The following is a 19,823-nucleotide window of genomic DNA, read 5'->3' on the forward strand; positions in this document are numbered from 1 at the left end:
TTCTTCCAGAAACGGATCTCGTACTGCGGTCATGTCATTGACCAAGAGGGGCTGCACAAGTCACCTGACAAGATAGAAGCTGTCGTGAAGGCCCCCGCTCCGGAAAATGTATCACAGTTGAGATCGTTTCTGGGGTTGATTAATTATTACCACAAGTTTCTGCCAAATCTATCCATGGTGCTGCATCCGCTGAATGCTCTGTTGCGGAAAGAAGTACCATGGAAGTGGAGCGAGGACTGTAAGAAGGCCTTTCACAGAAGCAAGGCGTTGATTACCTCTGAGGAAGTGTTGGCTCATTTCAACCCAACGTTACCTCTTCGTCTAGCTTGTGATGCTTCCCCTTATGGAATTGGAGCAGTACTTTCACACAAGTTACCAAATGGCTCGGAAAGGCCAGTCGCATTTGCGTCCCAATCATTGACCTCCGCTGAGCGAAATTATGCTCAGATAGATAGGGAGGCCCTCAGCCTTGTGTGGGGAGTAAAGAAATTCAATCATTACCTGCAGGGCAAGAAGTTCACATTACTGACAGACCACCAGCCGTTGGTGTCCATATTCAACCCTAACAAGGCCGTTTCCACTATGACAGCGCAAAGGCTACAGAGGTGGTCCGTGTTACTTGGGGCACACCAATATGACATCGAATACAAAAGGTCCAAACAGCATGGAAATGCTGATGGGTTATCGCGCCTACTGTTGCCAGTAGTAGAAGAGGCGGCTACAGTGGACCCGGTAGAGATGTTCTACTCATCCATAGTGGAATGTCTACCAGTAACAAATTCGATGATCGAAAATGAAACAAGAAATGATCCGACTCTCTCACGAGTCTACGATTTAACGGTGGAGGGATGGCCAGCACATGGCGAACCAACGCTGCCCGCATTTTCGCAAAGAAAAGAACAGCTGTCAGTGTGCCGAGGAACCTTGATGTGTGGATCTAGAGTGGTGATTCCACCCAAACTTCAGCATAAGGTGCTAAAGGAGCTTCACGAGGGGCATCTGGGTGGAGTGAAAATGAAGAACCTAGCAAGAGCGTTTGTGTGGTGGCCAGGTATTGATGGAGACATCGAAGAAATAACCAAGAGCTGTCTAGGATGCCAGAAGGTCCAAAACGCGCCACCACAAGCTCCTCTGCATCCATGGGAGTGACCCTCATCTCCTTGGCAAAGGGTACACGTCGACTTTGCTGGTCCATTTATGGACTCAATGTTTCTAATCGCGGTGGATGCACACTCCAAGTGGCCGGAGGTAATAAAGATGTCCTCCACCACCACGGAAAAAACCATCACAGTATTACGGACCATATTTGCTAGGAATGGCCTGCCGGAACAGATCTGTTCTGATAATGGACCGCAATTTGTGTCCGAAGAATTCAGGAAGTTCTTAAAAAGGAATGGGGTCAAGCACTACACGTCAGCCCCATACCATCCCGCCACCAATGGATTAGCTGAAAGGTTTGTCCAGACCTTCAAGAAGGCCATAAAGGCCATGGGTAATGAAGACATCAACCTACAACATAAGGTAGATAACTTCTTGTTGGCGTACAGGAATGCAACACATGCGGTCACAAACCAAACTCCCGCCATGATGTTTTTCAATAGAAGACTAAGATGCCGGCTGGATTTGATTAAGCCAAACGTCAGAAGGGACGTAGAGAACCGGCAATTTCAGGGCATGAATGAAAGGCCAACTAGATCCTTTCAGATAGGTCAACAAGTTTTGGCCCGGGACTACCGTACCGAGAAATGGCAGCCTGGAACTATTGGGAAAAGGCTAGGGCCGCTGATGTATACCGTGGACATTGGTGACAGCATCATAAGGCGACATGTTGACCAGATCATAGGGTCATCCACAAAGGACCAACCTACTCCACAACCTTACACGGCTAATGTTGAAGCAGAGATACCCAGAGCACCTACCTCCAATCTGGTAATACTAGAATCAGATGAACCTGACACTGTCCTTCAAGCCGAATCGACCTTGCCAGAAGAACCTACTACCCCGCCGAAAACTACTACACCACCGAGGCGTTATCCGGACAGAGTCAGGAAGCCTCCAGAGAGACTGAATCTGTGAACTGTTTTGCATAAGTTGTATATATGTTATGATGTTATGTTAATGGGGAATAAGTATGTTGTAAGCTAAAAAGGGAGGATTGTAGTGTATGTAACTGTTCTACCTTTAAGAGAACTATTGTATGTAACCGTCCACCTTTAAGAGAACTATTTTAGGTGTGGCACTACTTTATCTTGGCTGCTGTATACTGTAATACCGACGGTGACCACACTGGTATGTAAGTGCTGTGTCAGGATTTATTGGGCAGATTCGCCCTGACCTTCGAATAGTAAAGTCCTGTTAAAGTTACTCTTGTAGTCTGTGTATTAATTCGCCATAATACCTACAGACTTTACACCATTCCCCCGCTCTATCCCCGGAGCCCTGCAACTTTATTTCCCTCCAGTGCCGATCCAGTCTCCCCGTGAAAACATTGAGTGTCTCCGCTTCCACCACTTCCGTCGGCAGCGAGTTCCAGGTCCTCACCACTCGCTGCGTAAAAAAGTTCTTCCTCACATCCCCCCTGTATCTCTTGCCCAAAATCTTAAATCTGTGTCCCCCAGTCCTTGTACCATCAACTAATGGGAACAGCTTTTCTCTGTCTACCTTATCCAAAGGAAGTTTGCAGAAGCTAGAAGGGAGACTAATGATAAAAGAAAAAAGAAAGACTTGCATTTCTATAGCACCTTTCACCACCTCAGGACGTCCCAAAGTGCTTCACAGCTAATTAAGTACTTTTTGAAATGTGGTCACTGTTGTAATGTAGGAAACGCGGCAGCCAAAATGCGCACAGCAAGATCCCACAAACAGCAATGATATAATGACCAGATAATCTGTTTTAGTTGTAGTGTCCGCGTATAAATAACACACGGACTGCAGGAGAACGGTAATAACAGGTGTTTACTGAACAGAGGGGATGCTGGAACTAACTGTACAAATTACTACACGGTGTTATATACAGGTGTGGTCACTACTGGTACTGCAGTATACAGGGGCTGTAAAAGATAGTTCCTCTCTTAAAGGTACATACATTACAATTCCTCCCCTTTTAGATAAACAGTACATAACATTCATTTAACAGTTAAATAATAACTAATTACAATTACAATTTTCTTTGTACTATATACATCAGCTGAAAGTAATCATTTATAAATTCAGTCTTTGAGGAGGCTTCCTGATCCTGTCTGGATAGCGCCTTTCTCGAGTATCCTGTTCTTGCGGCGGAGTCGATTCTGGCTCATTGTCATGGTTGATTCGTCAGCTTCCAATACCACTGATTCTGAGGTAGACGCAATCTGTACTTCGGGTTCATCACCAGGTGCGTATGATCGTGGCATGGGTTTGATTTGTTCCTGTGACTCTAGAATCTGGTCAGCATGGCGTCTCACGATGCTCTCTCCAACGTCCATTGTGTACATTAGTGGTCCCTGCCGTGTGCATATCGTTCCTGGCTGCCATTTTTCTGTCGGTAGTCGCGGGCCAAGACTGGTTGCCCTATCTTGAAGCTCCTGGTTGGCTTCTCATTGATGTGCTGGAATTGCTTATTCTCAACATCTCGTCTTATGTTTGGTTTGAGCAAATCCAGGCAACATCTTAACCTTCGGTTAAAGAACATCATGGCTGGAGCTTGGTTGGTGACTGCATGTGTCGCATTCCGGTAAGCAAACAAGAAATTATCCACCTTGTGTTGCAGTGGTATGTTGTCGTTATACATTGTCTTTATTGCTTTTTTAAAGGTTTGAACAAACCTCTCAGCCAATCCATTTGTGGCTGGATGATATGGGGCAGATGTGTAATGCTTTACCCCATTATTCCTCAAAAACCTCCGGAAATCCTCGGACACAAACTGTGGTCCATTGTCGGAGCAAATCTGTTCTGGCAAGCCATTCCTGGCGAAGATGGTCCGTAGGACTGTAATAGTTTTCTCCATGGTGGTGGAGGACATTTTGATGACCTCTGGCCATTTCGAACGTGCATCCACGGCGATTAAAAACATTGGCCTAGAAATTCATTAAGGCGCTGCCAGCTTTGCGCCCAGTTAACGCCTAAAGCGTGATTTTGCGCCAGAAATGAGTTTGCGCAGATATTCAGCGCAGCGGTATTGGCGGCGGTAACCGTTAGCGCTGCGCTGGCACCGATGACGTCATCGGTGTGCGCAGTGCCCCGGTTCCGCCCCGAAACCGGCCCGATCCCCATATTTAGTTGCGGCCGCCTCCTCCGAAGCGGCCGCAAACAGCGACCAGAAAACGGGGCCATCCTGCTGCCTTAGTGGGGCGCTTTAAAGCGGAAGGTGCGGCCGGCCGCTTTTTCGGCGGCCGCCTGCCCGCACCTCCTTCCCCGGCCTCCTCCACCCCCCCCCCCCGCGGCATTGCCGGCTGCTTTCCGCGAGCCCGGCACTTCTCCATGGTGCCGGGCTCATTTGCCGGCACTCTCCAGCGGCGATCTCCCCGTTGCAGGCAGCTCCCCCTTAAGAGAAGGAGGAGGCCTGCAGTACCGCAGCCTGCCGCTCCGCAGCGGCTGGCGCAGCGGCGCCAAGAGCGCTGATATTCAGTGTCAGCGCCCCAAGCGGAGGCGGGCACACCCTGGTATAGCGCCCGGTTCCGAATTGGGGCGCTAACAATGAATATCTGACGATCGCTATAGGCTTCCCGCCCAGCGCTAACTTTTGGGCGCTAGCCAGCTGGCGGGGCCATAGTGAATTTCTAGGCCATTGAGTCCATAAATGGACCAGCAAAATCAATGTGTACCCGTTGCCATGGAGATGAGGGCCACTCCCATGGGTGTAGCGGGGCCTGTGGTGGAGCGTTTTGGACTTTCTGGCATCCTGTGCAGCTCTTGGTCATTTCCTCGATTTCTTTATCGATTCCCGGCCACCACACAAACACCCTGGCTAGGCTCTTCATTTTTACCCCTCCCAGATGACCCTCATGAAGCTCATTGAGCACTCTATCTCTCAACGTGGGTGGAATTACCACTCGGGATCCACACATCAAGGTCTCCCGGCACACTGACAGCTGTTCTCTCCTTGGCGAGAATGCTGGCAACAGTGAGTCGCCATGTGCTGGCCATCCCTTCACCGTCAAATCATAGACCAGAGAGCGTGTCGGGTCATTTCGGGTTTCCTTCTCTATACTTGAGTTTGTAACAGGTAGACATTCGACTATGGTCGAATGGAATATCTCAACAGGGTCCACTGCAGGTGCTTCCTCCACCGTAGGCAGCGGCAGGCGCGACAGCCCATCAGCGTTTTCATGCTGTTTTGTGCCCTTATACTCTATTTCGTATTGATGTGCCCCTAGAAAAAGGGACCATCTTTACAGCCGTTGCGCCGTCATCACCGGAACGCCCTTCTTTGGGTTAAAAATGGAGACAAGAGGCTGGTGATCAGTCAGTAAGGTGAATTTCTGCCCGTGCAGATAGTGATTGAACTTCTTCACCCCCCACACCAGGCTGAGGGCCTCCCTGTCAATCTGGGCGTAGTTACGCTCTGCTGAGGTTAACGAGCGTGACACAAAGGCTATTGGCCTCTCTGAACTGTCAAGGAATTTGTGCGACAGCACCGCTCCAATGCCGTAGGGAGACGCATCACATGCCAACCGAATCGGTAGTGTTGGATTGTAGTGGGCCAATACTTCTTTTGAAGTGATTAGGCATTTACATTTCTGAAAGGCACACTTACACTCATCACTCCATTTCCATGCTACTCCAGTTTGCAGCAGGGCGTTCAGTGGGTGCAGAATTGTAGACAAATTTGGCAAGAACTTATGGTAGTAGTTCACCAACCCGAGGAACGACCTCAGTTGCGACACATTTTCCGGTGCTGGAGCCTTGACTACTGCCTCAATCTTGTCTGGGGACTTATGTAACCCCTCTTCATCAATCACGTGGCCACAATGCGAGATTTGTTTCCTGAAAAACTCGCATTTGGGGCGGTTGGCTCGTAGCCCATATTCTTGTAATCTAGTGAGCACCTGCTCCAGGTTGGCAAGGTGTTCACTGTCATTTTCGCCCGTAACCAGGATGTCGTCCAAATAACACTGGGTCCCCGGGATCCCTTGCAGGACTTGTTCCATCACCCTCTGCCAAATAGCCGGAGCTGATACTACCCCGAATACCAGTCGGTTGTACTGGTAAAGACCTTTGTGAGTGTTTATCGTGAGGTATTTTCTAGATGCTTCTTCTACCTCCATTTGTAGATACGCTTGGGCCAGATCAACCTTCGTAAAGTGTTTCCCGCCAGATAGTGAGGCGAAAATATCTTCTATCCGCGGAAGTGGATATTGTACTGTGTGAAGGACTGGGTTCACAGTTACCTTAAAGTCCCCACAGATGCGAACCTTCTTCGGCTCCCCAGGCGTGCTGCTCAATGATTTCTTCATTACAGGAACGATGGGTGTGGCCCACTCGCTCCAGTCCACCTTGGACAGCACACCCGAACGCTCCAGACTCTCCAGCTCTGCTTCAACGGCTGGGCGGATCGCATACGGTACTGGTCTGGCCTTAAAAAATTTTGGGTTTGCGTTATCTTCAATTTTTATCATTGCCGTTATGCCTTTTAGAGTCCCAAGTCCTTGCTGGAACACCTCTTTCGCGTCAGTTAGAATTTTTGACAGTCGTCCAAGTGTGACGTCGTCATCCTTTTTGTCAGCCACAGTTAGCGCCTGAATGGAATGCCAATCCAATTGTATTTTTCGGATCCATTTACATCCCAATAATGGTGGTCCTCCATCTTGTAGTATATATAGATACAGTTTCTGTGTTTCCTTGCTGTTGTATTTAACGGGCACCCTTATTTTTCCTCTGGGGTAGATTTTTTGCCCCGTATATGTCTTCAAGACAATGGACGTGTCCTTCAAGGGTATGTGTGAGAATAGCCACTCGTAGTCTCGTCGATTCATGACTGTTAGGGCTGATCCTGTGTCCAATTCCATCTTTACTTGGGACCCTGCTATCATGAGGGTGACCCAATTGGTTCGGTGATCCTCCTTTGCGATCACGTTGTGTAACTTTAGACAACTTAGTCTCCTGCTCCCGGAGTCATTATCACTCTTCTGATCTTCTGAACTACTGTCCGTCATCTTTTGTACTTTCTTGTACTTTTCCTTAGTAGTTCTTTTAGTGTTGGTTTTCTTTCCCGACCTGCAGACTCGTGCTATGTTTCCCACTTTTCCACATTGCCTGCATACTTTGTCCTTAAACCAGCAATCCTTCTGGTCATGGGTTGTTCTGCCGCAGCGATAGCACTTTTCTGCTCCATATGCCATTTCATTGGTGCTATATTCTTGCGGTTTCTGTTGTATTTCCACAGCTCCCCGTGCTGCTGCTTCGTAGGATACTGCAATGCTGAAAGCCTTTTCTAGCGTAAGGTCCTTTTCCGAAAGTAGTCGTTTCTGGGTTCCTTCACTTTGGAGCCTGCAGACAAACTTATCCCTTAAGGTATCTGCCAGTCCTGCTCCGAACTGGCAGTGTTTCGATAACTTGCGTAGTTCCGTAAGATAGTCAGCATTACTTTCGTCTTTGTGCTGGTTTCTTTTATGGAACTTGAATCTTTCTGCTATCAGCAGCGGTGTAGGGTTTAGATGTTCCTGTAAGATATTGACAATCTCTTCAAAGCTTTTCTCCATTGGTTTAGCTGGGGTAATTAAATTCCGCAATAGGCCGTACGTTCTCGCGCCCATCAAATTCAATAATACCAACGCCTTCTTTTCATCGGCCACCTCATTTGCCTTGCAGTACACTTCAGTTCTTTCCACATACGTGGTCCAGTCTTCTATTTCGTTGTCGAAAGCAGTGATGCTGCCACTCTTCGGCATCTTGGGTGGTTTAAAATGGCGCCTCCCGTGCTTTTCCTTCTTCCCCAATGGATTAAAATGGCGCCTCCCGCGCTTTTCCTTCTTCCCCCGCTGCTGCTAACGCTGCTCCTAGCATTCTAAATAGTAATGGCGGCGCCCTGTGGATTTCGCGTGCTTCCCTTGCACTGCTGCCAACGCCGCTCTTGGCGGTCCTCGTGGCAAATGGCGGCGCCTCGCGGCTTTCTGCGCATCTCTCTTTTGTTAATTAATTTTCTTAGTTTTATTCTTCTTCGACGCTGTCCACGGCGCGTCTCTTTTCCTTCCCCCTTTTTTATTTTCTTTAACGCTGCCCGGCTCTTGAGCACCGGCCGCGCCCTGTGCGCTCCACCCTTTCTCTCTCTTTTTCTTCCCGACGACGCTGCTCGGCCCCCTTGCAGAGCCGCTCGATCGAGCTCTAGCCCGCCGCAGTCCGGGGAGGGTCAGCGCACTACCTGCTACCAGCTCGATTTGCTGGAACACCTTGACTGGAGAACCAAGCCCAGCTCTCCACAGCCTCCCCTGTGATTCTCTGAACTCCGATGGATCACTGGGCGGTTGCCCGCGGTCGACGCCCGTTGCTCTGGCTTCGACCTCCAAGAAGCTTCTTTTCAGGGATGGATCCCCGTGAGGTGATGCAGTACTGCAGGTGAGTTCGAACCTGCTCGTCGCCACTGTAGTGTCCGCGTATCAATAACACACGGACTGCAGGAGAACGGTAATAACGGGTGTTTACTGAACAGAGGGTACGCTGGAACTGACTGTACAAATTGCTACACGGTGTTATATACAGGTGTGGTCACTACTGGTACTGCAGTATACAGGGGCTGTAAAAGATAGTTCCTCTCTTGAAGGTACATACAATGTCGATTGAAGGATAAATATTGGCCCCAGGACACCGGGGAGAACTCCGCTGCTCTTCTTCAAAATAGTGGCTGTGGGATCTTTTACATCCACTAGAAATCGGATACTGGGCTTCATCACAAGCTGTACAATACCAGAGTAAGGGAATGTTAGTGCAGTTAGTCAAAGCACACAGAATATTGTATTCATGTTTGGGCTTCCCACATTAGCAGGGTTTATTCTTTATTCTGAAACATGAAGAACTCATCACAGCATGTGTACAGTAGTGTAGAGGCTCTATCACTGGACTAGTAATCCAGAGAATGCAAATTCAAATCCCACCAGGGCAATTTGAGAATTTTAAATCAGTTTAATATACTGAAAATAAAAAGCTGGTATCAGTAAAAGTAACTGGATTGTCATAAAAACCCAACGGGTTCACTGATGTCCTGTAGGGAAGGAAACCTGCCGTCCTTACCCGGTCTGGGCCTACACGTGACTCCAGTCCCACACCATCGTGGTTGACTCTGAATTGGCCTAGCAAGCCCCTCGGTTATATCAATGCCAATTCTCAGGACAGTTAGGGATGGGCAATAAATGCCGGCTTTAAAAAGGAAAAAAGAATTACATTTCTCCAGCACCTTTCACCACCTCAGGCCGTCCCAAAGTGCTTTACAGCCAATGAAGTACTTTTGAAGTGTAGTCACTGTTGTAATGTAGGAAACGCGGCAGCCAATTTGCGCACAGCAAGCTCCCACAAACAGCAACATGATAATGACCGGATAATCTGTTTTAGTGATGTCTTGCCAGCGACGTTCACATCCCCAGAATACATTTTTAAAAATATCTTTGAGTCTTTGGTGAATTACAGTGACATTCACAGAGTACACTCTCTCGCCAATTTACCAGGAGAGCCAAGGCTCCGAGCACTCAGGGTTACTGCTCCAGTAAGCCCACAGAGAACGCCTGCAATGGCCCCGTGTATGTACTGGCAGGAAGGGATGATTTTGTCAATAGCAAAATATTGCGGATGCTGGAAATCTGAAATAACAACAGAAAACGCTGGAAACACTCAGCGGGTCAGGCAGCATCGAGGCGAGAGAAACAGAGTCAAAGTTTCGAGTCGAACCCTCCGTCAGAACTGGGAAAGGTTAGAGAAGAGAGATTTTTAAGCAGAGGAAGGGAGGTCTGTGACAGGCTGGAAGGCAGGAGAGATTGACTGACATAAGGGATGATGGTGCAAGGCAAAAGGAGAGGTAATGGGACAGGTTAACGAACAAAAGATGGCTCAAGATGAGGTGTGAATGATGATGGCAGCAACATTAACAGCTACCATGTGAAAAATACAGGGGCCAATTTATAGTCTGAAATTGTAAACTCGATGTTTAGGCTGTAAAGTGCCTAATAGAAAGAGGAGGTGCTGTCCCTCGAGCTTCGGGGGATGATTTTGTGTTGTGATCAGTAAAACACACTTTATTGGCCATGAAAGCTCTCTCTGGGGATTGGCCAAAGATTCTGCATAAATAGTTGGCATCACAGTGCATTGGGCCGCAGGAACTGTACAAGTTTACAGCCCTGGTTTGGTTATTGTTTAATAATGGTTTGGACTTGGTGCCCATGTCATTTACGAAGGGTTTTGATAGAGTAAATAAGGAGAAACTGTTTCCACTGGTGGCAGGGACGGTAACCAGAGGACACAGATTGAAGAACTAGAGGGGAGGTGAGGAGAATTTTTTTACACAGCGAGTTGTTGTGATCTGGAACGCGCTGCCTGAAAGGGCGGTGGAAGCAGATTCAATAGTAACTTTCAAAAGGGAACGATGAAATAACTGAAGGGGTGAAATTTCCAGGGCTATGAGGGAAGAGCATGGGAGTGGGACTAATTGGAGAGCTCACTCAAAGAGTCGGCACGGCACAATGGGCCGAATGGCCTCTTTCTGTGTTGTCTGATTCTGTGAAGCGCTGGATTAGGCAGGGCCTTAGTTCAGTCTCTGGTCTGAAGAACACCTGCTGGATCACGGAGGGTGGGATAAAGGGTACAGATGGAATTATAGCGGAACATCTGGCCCACACTTTGTGGTGCTGATCTGATTTGTTTTGGGCCAGGTGCTGGTGTGATCTGCTAGTTGCTTGTACTGTAGTTTGCGATTGATTAAACTGATTGGAGTTAATTGGACGTCAGTTCCTACAGCGCTGATCCCGAGTGCTGGAGCTGTTTACTGATACGCTGGACCCTCTGCTTGTGTTTCTCTCTTGTGGACTTTAGCCCGATTAACCTTGTGAAACGGCTTCACCTCAATCCTGATACTAAAATTACGTGACCAGTCCAGTAGACTTTGTGTTTGACTTATTAGTTCTACATCACCAAAAAAAACAAGAGGTGTCTTGTTTCACCGAGCAGCTCCTGCGTGGAGAGGCAATTTGTTTGTTAAAAGGGCACTGCCTTCATGGTCAAGTCTTTTATCCTTGTTCTTGGGATGTGGGCACGCTGACAGGGAACATTATTTATTACCCATTCCGAGTTGTCCTGGGGCATCAGTCAGATGAGCCGGATTCGGAGGTCCTCGCCCTGAACCAGGTGTTTTTTTTACGACATTTCGACAACGTTCGTGGTGATTTTATTCCCCCTTGTGCCGGATTTATTCATTTCAATTTCACAATTTGCTGTGGTGGGATTTGAACTCCTCTGGGTTGTCCAGTTCCAGAACCACTCGGCTACTGGGCCACGACCTGTTTGGCAAATCCTGTTCTGATTGGGGACAAAGGAAAGGGAGGAGCCACATTGGGTGTCAGCTGTGGCTCAGTGGGCAGCGCCCTCGCCTCGGAGTCAGAAGGGCGTGGGTTCAAGTCCCACTGCAGAGACTTGCAGCACATATCGAGATTGACATTCCCAGTGCAGTACTGAGGGAGTGCTGCACTGTCGGAGGACCAGTACTGAGGGAGCGCCGCACTGTTGGAGGGGCGGTACTGAGGGAGCGCCGCACTGTCGGAGGGGCAGTACTGAGGGAGCGCCGCACTGTCGGAGGGGCAGTACTGAGGGAGTGCGGCACTGTCGGAGGGGCAGTACTGAGGGAGTGCTGCACTGTCGGAGGACCAGTACTGAGGGAGTGCTGCACTGTCGGAGGGGCAGTACTGAGGGAGCGCCACACTGTTGGAGGGGCGGTACTGAGGGAGCGCCGCACTGTCGGAGGGGCAGTACTGAGGGAGCACCGCACTGTCGGAGGACCAGTACTGAGGGAGTGCTGCACTGTCGGAGGGTCAGTACTGAGGGAGTGCTGCACTGTCGGAGGACCAGTACTGAGGGAGCGCCGCACTGTCGGAGGACCAGTACTGAGGGAGTGCTGCACTGTCGGAGGGGCAGTACTGAGGGAGCGCCGCACTGTCGGAGGGGCAGTACTGAGGGAGCGCCGCACTGTCGGAGGGGCAGTACTGAGGGAGCACCGCACTGTCGGAGGGGCAGTACTGAGGGAGCGCTGCACTGTCAGAGGGACAGTACTGAGGGAGCGCCGCACTGTCGGAGGGGCAGTACTGAGGAACCGCTGCACTGTCGGAGGACCAGTACTGAGGGAGTGCTGCACTGTCGGAGGGGCAGTACTGAGGGAGCGCCGCGCTGTCGGAGGGGCAGTACTGAGGGAGCGCCGCACTGTCGGAGGGGCAGTACTGAGGGAGCGCTGCACTGTCGGAGGGGCAGTACTGAGGGAGCGCCGCACTGTCGGAGAGGCAGTACTGAGGGAGCGCCGCACTGTCGGAGGGGCAGTACTGAGGGAGCGCTGCACTGTCGGAGGACCAGTACTGAGGGAGTGCTGCACTGTCGGAGGGGCAGTACTGAGGGAGCACCGCGCTGTCAGAGGGGCAGTACTGAGGGAGCGCCGCACTGTCGGAGAGGCAGTACTGAGGGAGCACCGCACTGTCGGAGGGGCGGTACTGAGGGAGCGCCACACTGTCAGAGGGGCAGTACTGAGGGAGCGCTGCACTGTCGGAGGTGCCGTCTTTCAGATGAGACATTAAACCGAGGCCCCGTCTGCTCTCTCGAGTGGACATAAAAGATCCCACAGCACTATTTGAAGAAAAGCAGGGGAGTTCTCTCCAGTGTCCAGGTCAATACTGATCCCTCAACCAACATCACTAAAAAACAGATTATCTGGTCATTATCACATTGCTGTTTGTGGGAGCTTGCTGTGTGCAAATTGGCTATCGTATTTCCCACATTACAACAGTGACTACACTTCACTTCAAAAAGTACTTTATTAGCTGTAAAGTGCTTTGGGATGTCCGGTGGCCGTGAAAGGTGCTGGAGAAATGCAAGTCTGTCTTCCTTTTTTTTGTCCTTCTGTTTATCAATAAATCGACAAATGCATCAGCAATGGGCTGTCTGGATAGGCCGGGGGGGGGGAGCAGTGTGTGTGGGGGGGGGCCGGGGGGGGGGTAGCAGTGTGTGTGGGGGGGGGCCGGGGGGGGTGCTGTGTGTGGGGGGGGGTGCCGGAGGGGTGGGAGCAGTGATTGGGGGGGAGGGGGGGGCCGTGTGTGGGGGGCTGGGGGGGGGAGGAGTGTGTGTGTGGGGGGGGGCTGTGTGCAGGGGGGGGTGCCGGAGGGGTGGGAGCAGTGATTGGGGGGGAGGGGGGGGCCGTGTGTGGGGGGCTGGGGGGGGGAGGAGTGGGTAGGGGGGCCGGGGGGGGGAGCAGTGAGTAGGGGGGCCGGGGGGGGGAGCAGTGTGTGGGGGAAGGCCGGGGGGGTGGGAGCAGTGATTGGGGGGGAGGGGGGGAGCAGTGTGTGGGGGGGAGGGGGGGGGAGCAGTGTGTGGGGGGGAGGGGGGGGAGCAGTGTGTTGGGAGGGGGACTGGGGGGAGCAGTGTGTGGGGGGGGAGCAGTGTGTGTGGGGGGGCAGCAGAGTTTTGGATGACCTCAAGTTTACGTAGGGTGGAATGTGGGAGGCCAGCCAGGGGTGTTTTGGAATAGTCAAGTCTAGAGGTAACAAAGGCATGGGTGAGGGTTTCAGCAGCGGATGAGCTGTAGCAGGGGCGGAGACAGGCGATGTTACAGAGGTGGAAATAGGTGGTCTTGGTGAAGGAGCGATATGTGGTCGGAAGCTCATTTCAGGATCAAATGTGACACGAAGGTTGCGAACAGTGTGGTTCAGCCTCAGACAGTGGCCAGGGAGAGGGATGGAATCAGTGGCTCGGGAACGGAGTTTGTGGTGGGAACCGAAGAGAATGGCTTCAGTCTTCCCAATATTTAGTTGCAGGAATTTCTGCTCATCCAATACTGGATGTCGGACAAGCAACGTGAGAAATCAGAGACAATGGAGAGGTCGAGAGAAGAGGGAGTGAGATAGAGCTGGCTGTCGTCAGCCTACATGTGGAAACTGACGCTGTGTTTTCGGATGATGTCACCAAGGGGCAACATGTAGATGAGAACTAGGAGGGGGCCAAGGATAGATCCTTGGGGGACACCAGAGGTAACGATGCGGGAGCGGGAAGAGAAGCCGTTGCAGGTGATTCTCTGGTTACGACAAGATAGATAAGAATGGAACCAGGCGAGTGCAGTCCCACCCAGCTGGACGATGGTAGAGAGACGTTGGAGAAGGATGGAGTGGTCAACCGTGTCAAAGGCTGCAGACAAGTCAAGAAGGACGAGGAGGGATAGTTTACCTTTCTCACGGTCACAAAAGATGTCATTTGTGACTTTGATGAGAGCTGATTTGGTACTGTGGTGGGGCGGAAATCTGATTGGAGGGATTCAAACCTGGAGTTGCAGGGAAGATGGGCACGGATTTGGGAGGCGACAACATGTTCAAGGACTTTGGAGAGGAAAGGGAGGTTGGAGATGGGCGGTAGTTTGCAAGGATGGAGGGGGTCAAGGGTTGGATTTTTGAGGAGGGGTTGATGATGGCAGATTTGAAGGAGAGGGGGACAGTACCTTTGGAGAGAGAACCATTAACAATATTAGCTAACATGGAAGCCACGATAAGAAGTTGAGTGGTCAGCAGTTTGGTGGGAATAGGTTCTAGGGAGCAGGAAGTGGATAAGATGAGCGTGGACAGGGGGGATCCTTAGAGAAAGTTTGGCCCGGTGGGCATGGGGAAGGAAGGGAAGTAGCAGAGGCAGCTGAACAGATGGTCTCAATCTCTATGACAAAGAAGTCCATGAGCTCCTCGAACTTGTTGGAGGTGAGTGTGGAGGAGACAGGGGAGAGGGGTTTAAGAAAATGATTTGCAGTAGAGAAAAGAAGCCGGGGGTTATCTTTACATTCCAGAATGATACTGGAATAGTGAGCAATTTTGTCAGACGAGAGCAGGACCCGATAATGATTTATGTGGTCCAGCCAGATCTGGCGGTGAAGAGAATGGCTAAATCAGTTGTCCGCCATATCCGTTCAAGTCTGCAAAGAGTCACTGTTTATTCAGGGTAAGGGGCACTCGCTGTAACTGTACAGAGTCACTGTTTATTCAGGGTAAGGGTCACTCACTGTAACTGTACAGAGTCACTGTTTATTCAGGGTAAGGGTCACTCACTGTAACTGTACAGAGTCACTGTTTATTCAGGGTAAGGGTCACTCACTGTGTAACTGTACAGAGTCACTGTTTATTCAGCAATTTAATGGTTGTATTGAATAAGCAGTGACTCTGCAGTTACAGAGTGTGTGACCCTTATCCTGAATAGAAAGAAAGAAAGACTTGCATTTATATAGCGCCTTTCATGACCACCAGAGGTCCCAAAGCGCTTTACAGCCAATGAAGTACTTTTTGAAGTGTAGTCACTATTGTAATGTAGGAGACGACTCTATACAGTTACAGTGAGTGACCCTTACCCTGAATAAACAGTGACTCTGTACAGTTACAGTGAGTGACCCTTACCATGAATAAACAGTGACTCTGTACAGTTACAGTGAGTGACCCTTACCCTGAATAAACAGTGACTCTGTAGAGTTAAACAGTGAGAGACCCTTACCCTGAATAAACAGTGACTCTGTACAGTTACACAGTGAGTGACCCTTACCCTGAATAAACAGTGACTCTGTACAGTTACACAGTGAGTGACCCTTACCCTGAATAAACAGTGACTCTGTACAGTTACACAGTGAGAGACCCTTACCCTGAATAAACAGTGACTCTGTACAGCTACACAGCGAGTGATCCTTACCCTGAATAAACAGTGACTGTACAGTTACACAGTGAGTGACCCTTACCCTGAATAAACAGTGACTCTGTAGTTACACAGTAGTGACCCTTACCCTGAATAAACAGTGACTGTACAGTTACACAGTGAGTGACCCTTACCCTGAATAAACAGTGACTCTGTACAGCTACACAGCGAGTGAACCTTACCCTGCTGAATGACCATTCCCACCATCGATGCGGTGATGAGTAATGATGTGTTTCCTGTGCAGGTATCGGTGATGTTGCTGGTGTTGACATTTACACGGGAGGCAGTGTCGAGGTTCGAAACGGGACAGAGCAGCGCCTGAGGTGCACGTTTCAGTCCAGCTCCCCTGTCGGGAAACAAACCACCGTTACCTGGAACTTCCGACCCTTAGGCGCTGGGAATGAAGAGTCTGTAAGTATCTTGCGGGGAGTTCCTGTGTCTGCCGTGTCGGGTACACGTTTCTGTAAGTAGAACCCTCAGGCTGGGAATGTAGACAGTGCTGAAACAACGCAGGCTCAATACTGCTTAAAACAGGGGTCCCAACTAATGCCCCCCCAACCACAAGCAGCTCCAGCCCACTTGCCCCTCCATCGCTCACTCACTCCCTCCCTTGTCCTGGGCCCACAGGGTTCGAAGGGGCTTTTATCAATGCTGCTGCCTCATTGGTAAATAAATCCTCAATTGGAACTTCACATGGGAACAGGGATTTAAACTTTCTGTGGGTAAAATTCAACATCCACAGCTGCGAAAACCTATTGCATCACAACAGTGATCACCCATCAAAAGTACTTCATTGGCTGTGAAGCGCTTTGGGACGTCCTGAGGTGGTGAAAGGCGCTATAGAAATGCAAGTTCTTTATATGTGGGTCCCAAGGCTCCAGGGTTTGTGGCCAATGAAAAAGTGCCTCAAACTGTGCACACCCCCCTCCCCCTCTCCTGCTTAAAGGCAGTTGATGTCTTTCCCCGCTAGCCAGAGGACACGGATTTAAGATATTTGGCAAAAGAACTAGAGGGGAGATGAGGAGAATTTTTTTTACGCAGCGAGTTGTTGTGATCTGGAATGCGCTGCCTGAAAGGGCGGTGGAGGCAGATTCAATAGTAACTTTCAAAAGGGAATTGGATAAATACTTGAAAATTAAAAATTTGCAGAGCTACAGGGGAAAGAGCGGGAGAGTGGGACTAATTGGATAGAATCTTTCAAAGAGCCGGCACAGGCACGATGGGCCGAATGGTCTCCTTCTGTGCTGAATAATTCTAGGTGAGGAGAGAAAGGAGGAGAAATGTCTAAAGAGCCATGGAGGAGGGAGTGGGAGAAGAATTGTTTATAAATAAACTCTGGGCTGTGGATTTGACTTCCTCCTGGTCCTTTGGTATCACGGGATGTTCTGTTGGTGCAAGGTGCTGTCATCTCTCGCTTGCTACGTCCCTCCCATATCTAACAAGGGATGGGTTAGATACAGAGTAAAGCTCCCTCCACACTGTCCCATCAAACACTCCCAGGGCAGGTACAGCACGGGTTAGATACAGAGTAAAGCTCCCTCCACACTGTCCCATCAAACACTCCCAGGGCAGGTACAGCATAGGTTAGATACAGAGTAAAGCTTCCTCTACACTGTCCCATCAAACACTCCCAGGGCAGGTACAGCACGGGTTAGATACAGAGTAAAGCTCCCTCTACACTGTCCCATCAAACACTCCCAGGGCAGGTACAGCACGGGTTAGATACAGAGTAAAGCTCCCTCTACACTGTCCCATCAAACACTCCCAGGGCAGGTACAGCACGGGTTAGATACAGAGTAAAGCTTCCTCTACACCGTCCCGTCAAACACTCCCAGGGCAGGTACAGCACGGGTTAGATACAAAGTAAAGCTCCCTCTACACTGTCCCGTCAAACACTCCCAGGGCAGGTACAGCACGGGTTAGATACAGAGTAAAGCTCCCTCTACACTGTCCCATCAAACACTCCCAGGGCAGGTACAGCACGGGTTAGATACAGAGTAAAGCTCCCTCCACACTGTCCCATCAAACACTCCAGGGCAGGTACAGCACGGGTTAGATACAGAGTAAAGGTCCCTCCACACTGTCCCATCAAACACTCCCAGGGCAGGTACAGCACGGGTTAGATACAGAGTAAAGCTTCCTCTACACTGTCCCATCAAACACTCCCAGGGCAGGTACAGCACGGGTTAGATACAGAGTAAAGCTCCCTCTACACTGTCCCATCAAACACTCCCAGGGCAGGTACAGCACGGGTTAGATACAGAGTAAAGCTTCCTCTACACTGTCCCATCAAACACTCCCAGGGCAGGTACAGCACGGGTTAGATACAGAGTAAAGCTCCCTCTACACTGTCCCGTCAAACACTCCCAGGGCAGGTACAGCACGGGTTAGATACAGAGTAAAGCTCCCTCTACACTGTCCCATCAAACACTCCCAGGGCAGGTACAGCACGGGTTAGATACAGAGTAAAGCTCCCTCTACACTGTCCCATCAAACACTCCCAGGGCAGGTACAGCACGGGTTAGATACAGAGTAAAGCTCCCTCTACACTGTCCCATCAAACACTCCCAGGGCAGGTACAGCACGGGGTTAGATACAGAGTAAAGCTCCCTCTACACTGTGATGGAGGGGAGGCTGCCCAGGTTCAGTGTAAGCCGAGTGTCATCCTCTTCTTCTTTCCACAGGTCTTTTATTATCACGAGCAGCCGTACCCGATTCTCAGTGGGCGGTTTAAGGGACGGGTGGCCTGGTCTGGGGACATTTGGAGAAAGGATGGATCGATCACTGTCAATGATCTGCGCTTCACGGACAACGGGACCTTCCTGTGCAGCGTGAAGAATCCGCCTGACGTACATGGGGTCGCTGGCGAAATCAAACTTAGCGTTGTGCATAAAGGTTTGTATTGAAGTGGTGCCGTTGTGTTGAGGCCTGGGTGGCTGGGTGCGGGGGGATGGGTTTATACAGCAAAAGGCTTCACTTGAAAAAGAAAAAAGACTTGCATTTCTATAGCGCCTTTCACCACCTCATGACCTCGCAGTCAATGAAGTACTTTTTGAAGTGTAGTCGCTGTTGTAATGTAGGAAACGCGGCATCCAATTTGTGCACAGCAAGCTCCCACAATTAGCAATATGATAATGACCAGATAATCTGTTTCAGTGACTTTGATTGAGGGATAAATATTGGCGCTCCCTCAGTACTGCCCCTCCGACAGTGCAGCGCTCCCTCAGTACTGCCCCTCCGACAGTGCAGCGCTCCCTCAGTACTGCCCCTCCGACAGTGCGACGCTCCCTCAGTACTGCCCCTCCGACAGTGCAGCGCTCCCTCAGTACTGCCCCTCCGACAGTGCGGCGCTCCCTCAGTACTGCCCCTCCGACAGTGCAGCGCTCCCTCAGTACTGCCCCTCCGACAGTGCAGCGCTCCCTCAGTATTGCCCCTCCGACAGTGCGGCGCTCCCTCAGTACTGCCCATCCGACAGTGCGGCGCTCCCTCAGTACTGCCCCTCCGACAGTGCAACACTCCCTCAGTACTGCCCCTCTGCCAGTGCGGCGCTCCCTCAGTACTGCCCCTCCGACAGTGCGGCGCTCCCTCAGTACTGCCCCTCCGACAGTGCGGCGCTCCCTCAGTACTGCCCCTCCGACAGTGCGGCGCTCCCTCAGTACTGCCCCTCCGACAGTGCAGCGCTCCCTCAGTACTGCCCATCCGACAGTGCGGCGCGCCCTCAGTACTGCCCCTCCGACAGTGCAGCACTGCCTCAGTACTGCCCCTCTGCCAGTGCGGCGCTCCCTCAGTACTGCCCCTCCGACAGTGCGGCGCTCCCTCAGTACTGCCCCTCCGACAGTGCGGCGCTCCCTCAGTACTGCCCCTCCGACAGTGCGGCGCTCCCTCAGTACTGCCCATCTGACAGTGCGGCGCGCCCTCAGTACTGCCCCTCCGACAGTGCAGCACTGCCTCAGTAC

At 50.8% G+C, this 19,823-nt stretch overlaps 1 protein-coding gene across 1 annotated transcript in view; it reads left to right on the forward strand.

Moving 5' to 3' along the window:
• The window catches only part of LOC147100194 (myelin protein zero-like protein 2), a 30,597-nt gene extending 11,823 nt beyond the window's left edge, over positions 1 to 18,774 (forward strand). Inside the window, exons 2-3 of the mRNA XM_085967633.1 lie at positions 16,112 to 16,278; positions 18,552 to 18,774. Coding sequence (XP_085823759.1) covers positions 16,112 to 16,278; positions 18,552 to 18,773 — 389 coding nt within the window. The 3' untranslated portion in view covers position 18,774. The remainder of the gene's footprint in view (positions 1 to 16,111; positions 16,279 to 18,551) is intronic.
• The last annotated feature ends 1,049 nt before the right edge of the window (positions 18,775 to 19,823 follow it).

The sequence above is a fragment of the Somniosus microcephalus genome, chromosome 26, assembly GCF_052327205.1.
Source record: "Somniosus microcephalus isolate GS21.2 chromosome 26, FLI_Smic_1.0, whole genome shotgun sequence".
Lineage (NCBI taxonomy): Eukaryota > Metazoa > Chordata > Chondrichthyes > Squaliformes > Somniosidae > Somniosus > Somniosus microcephalus.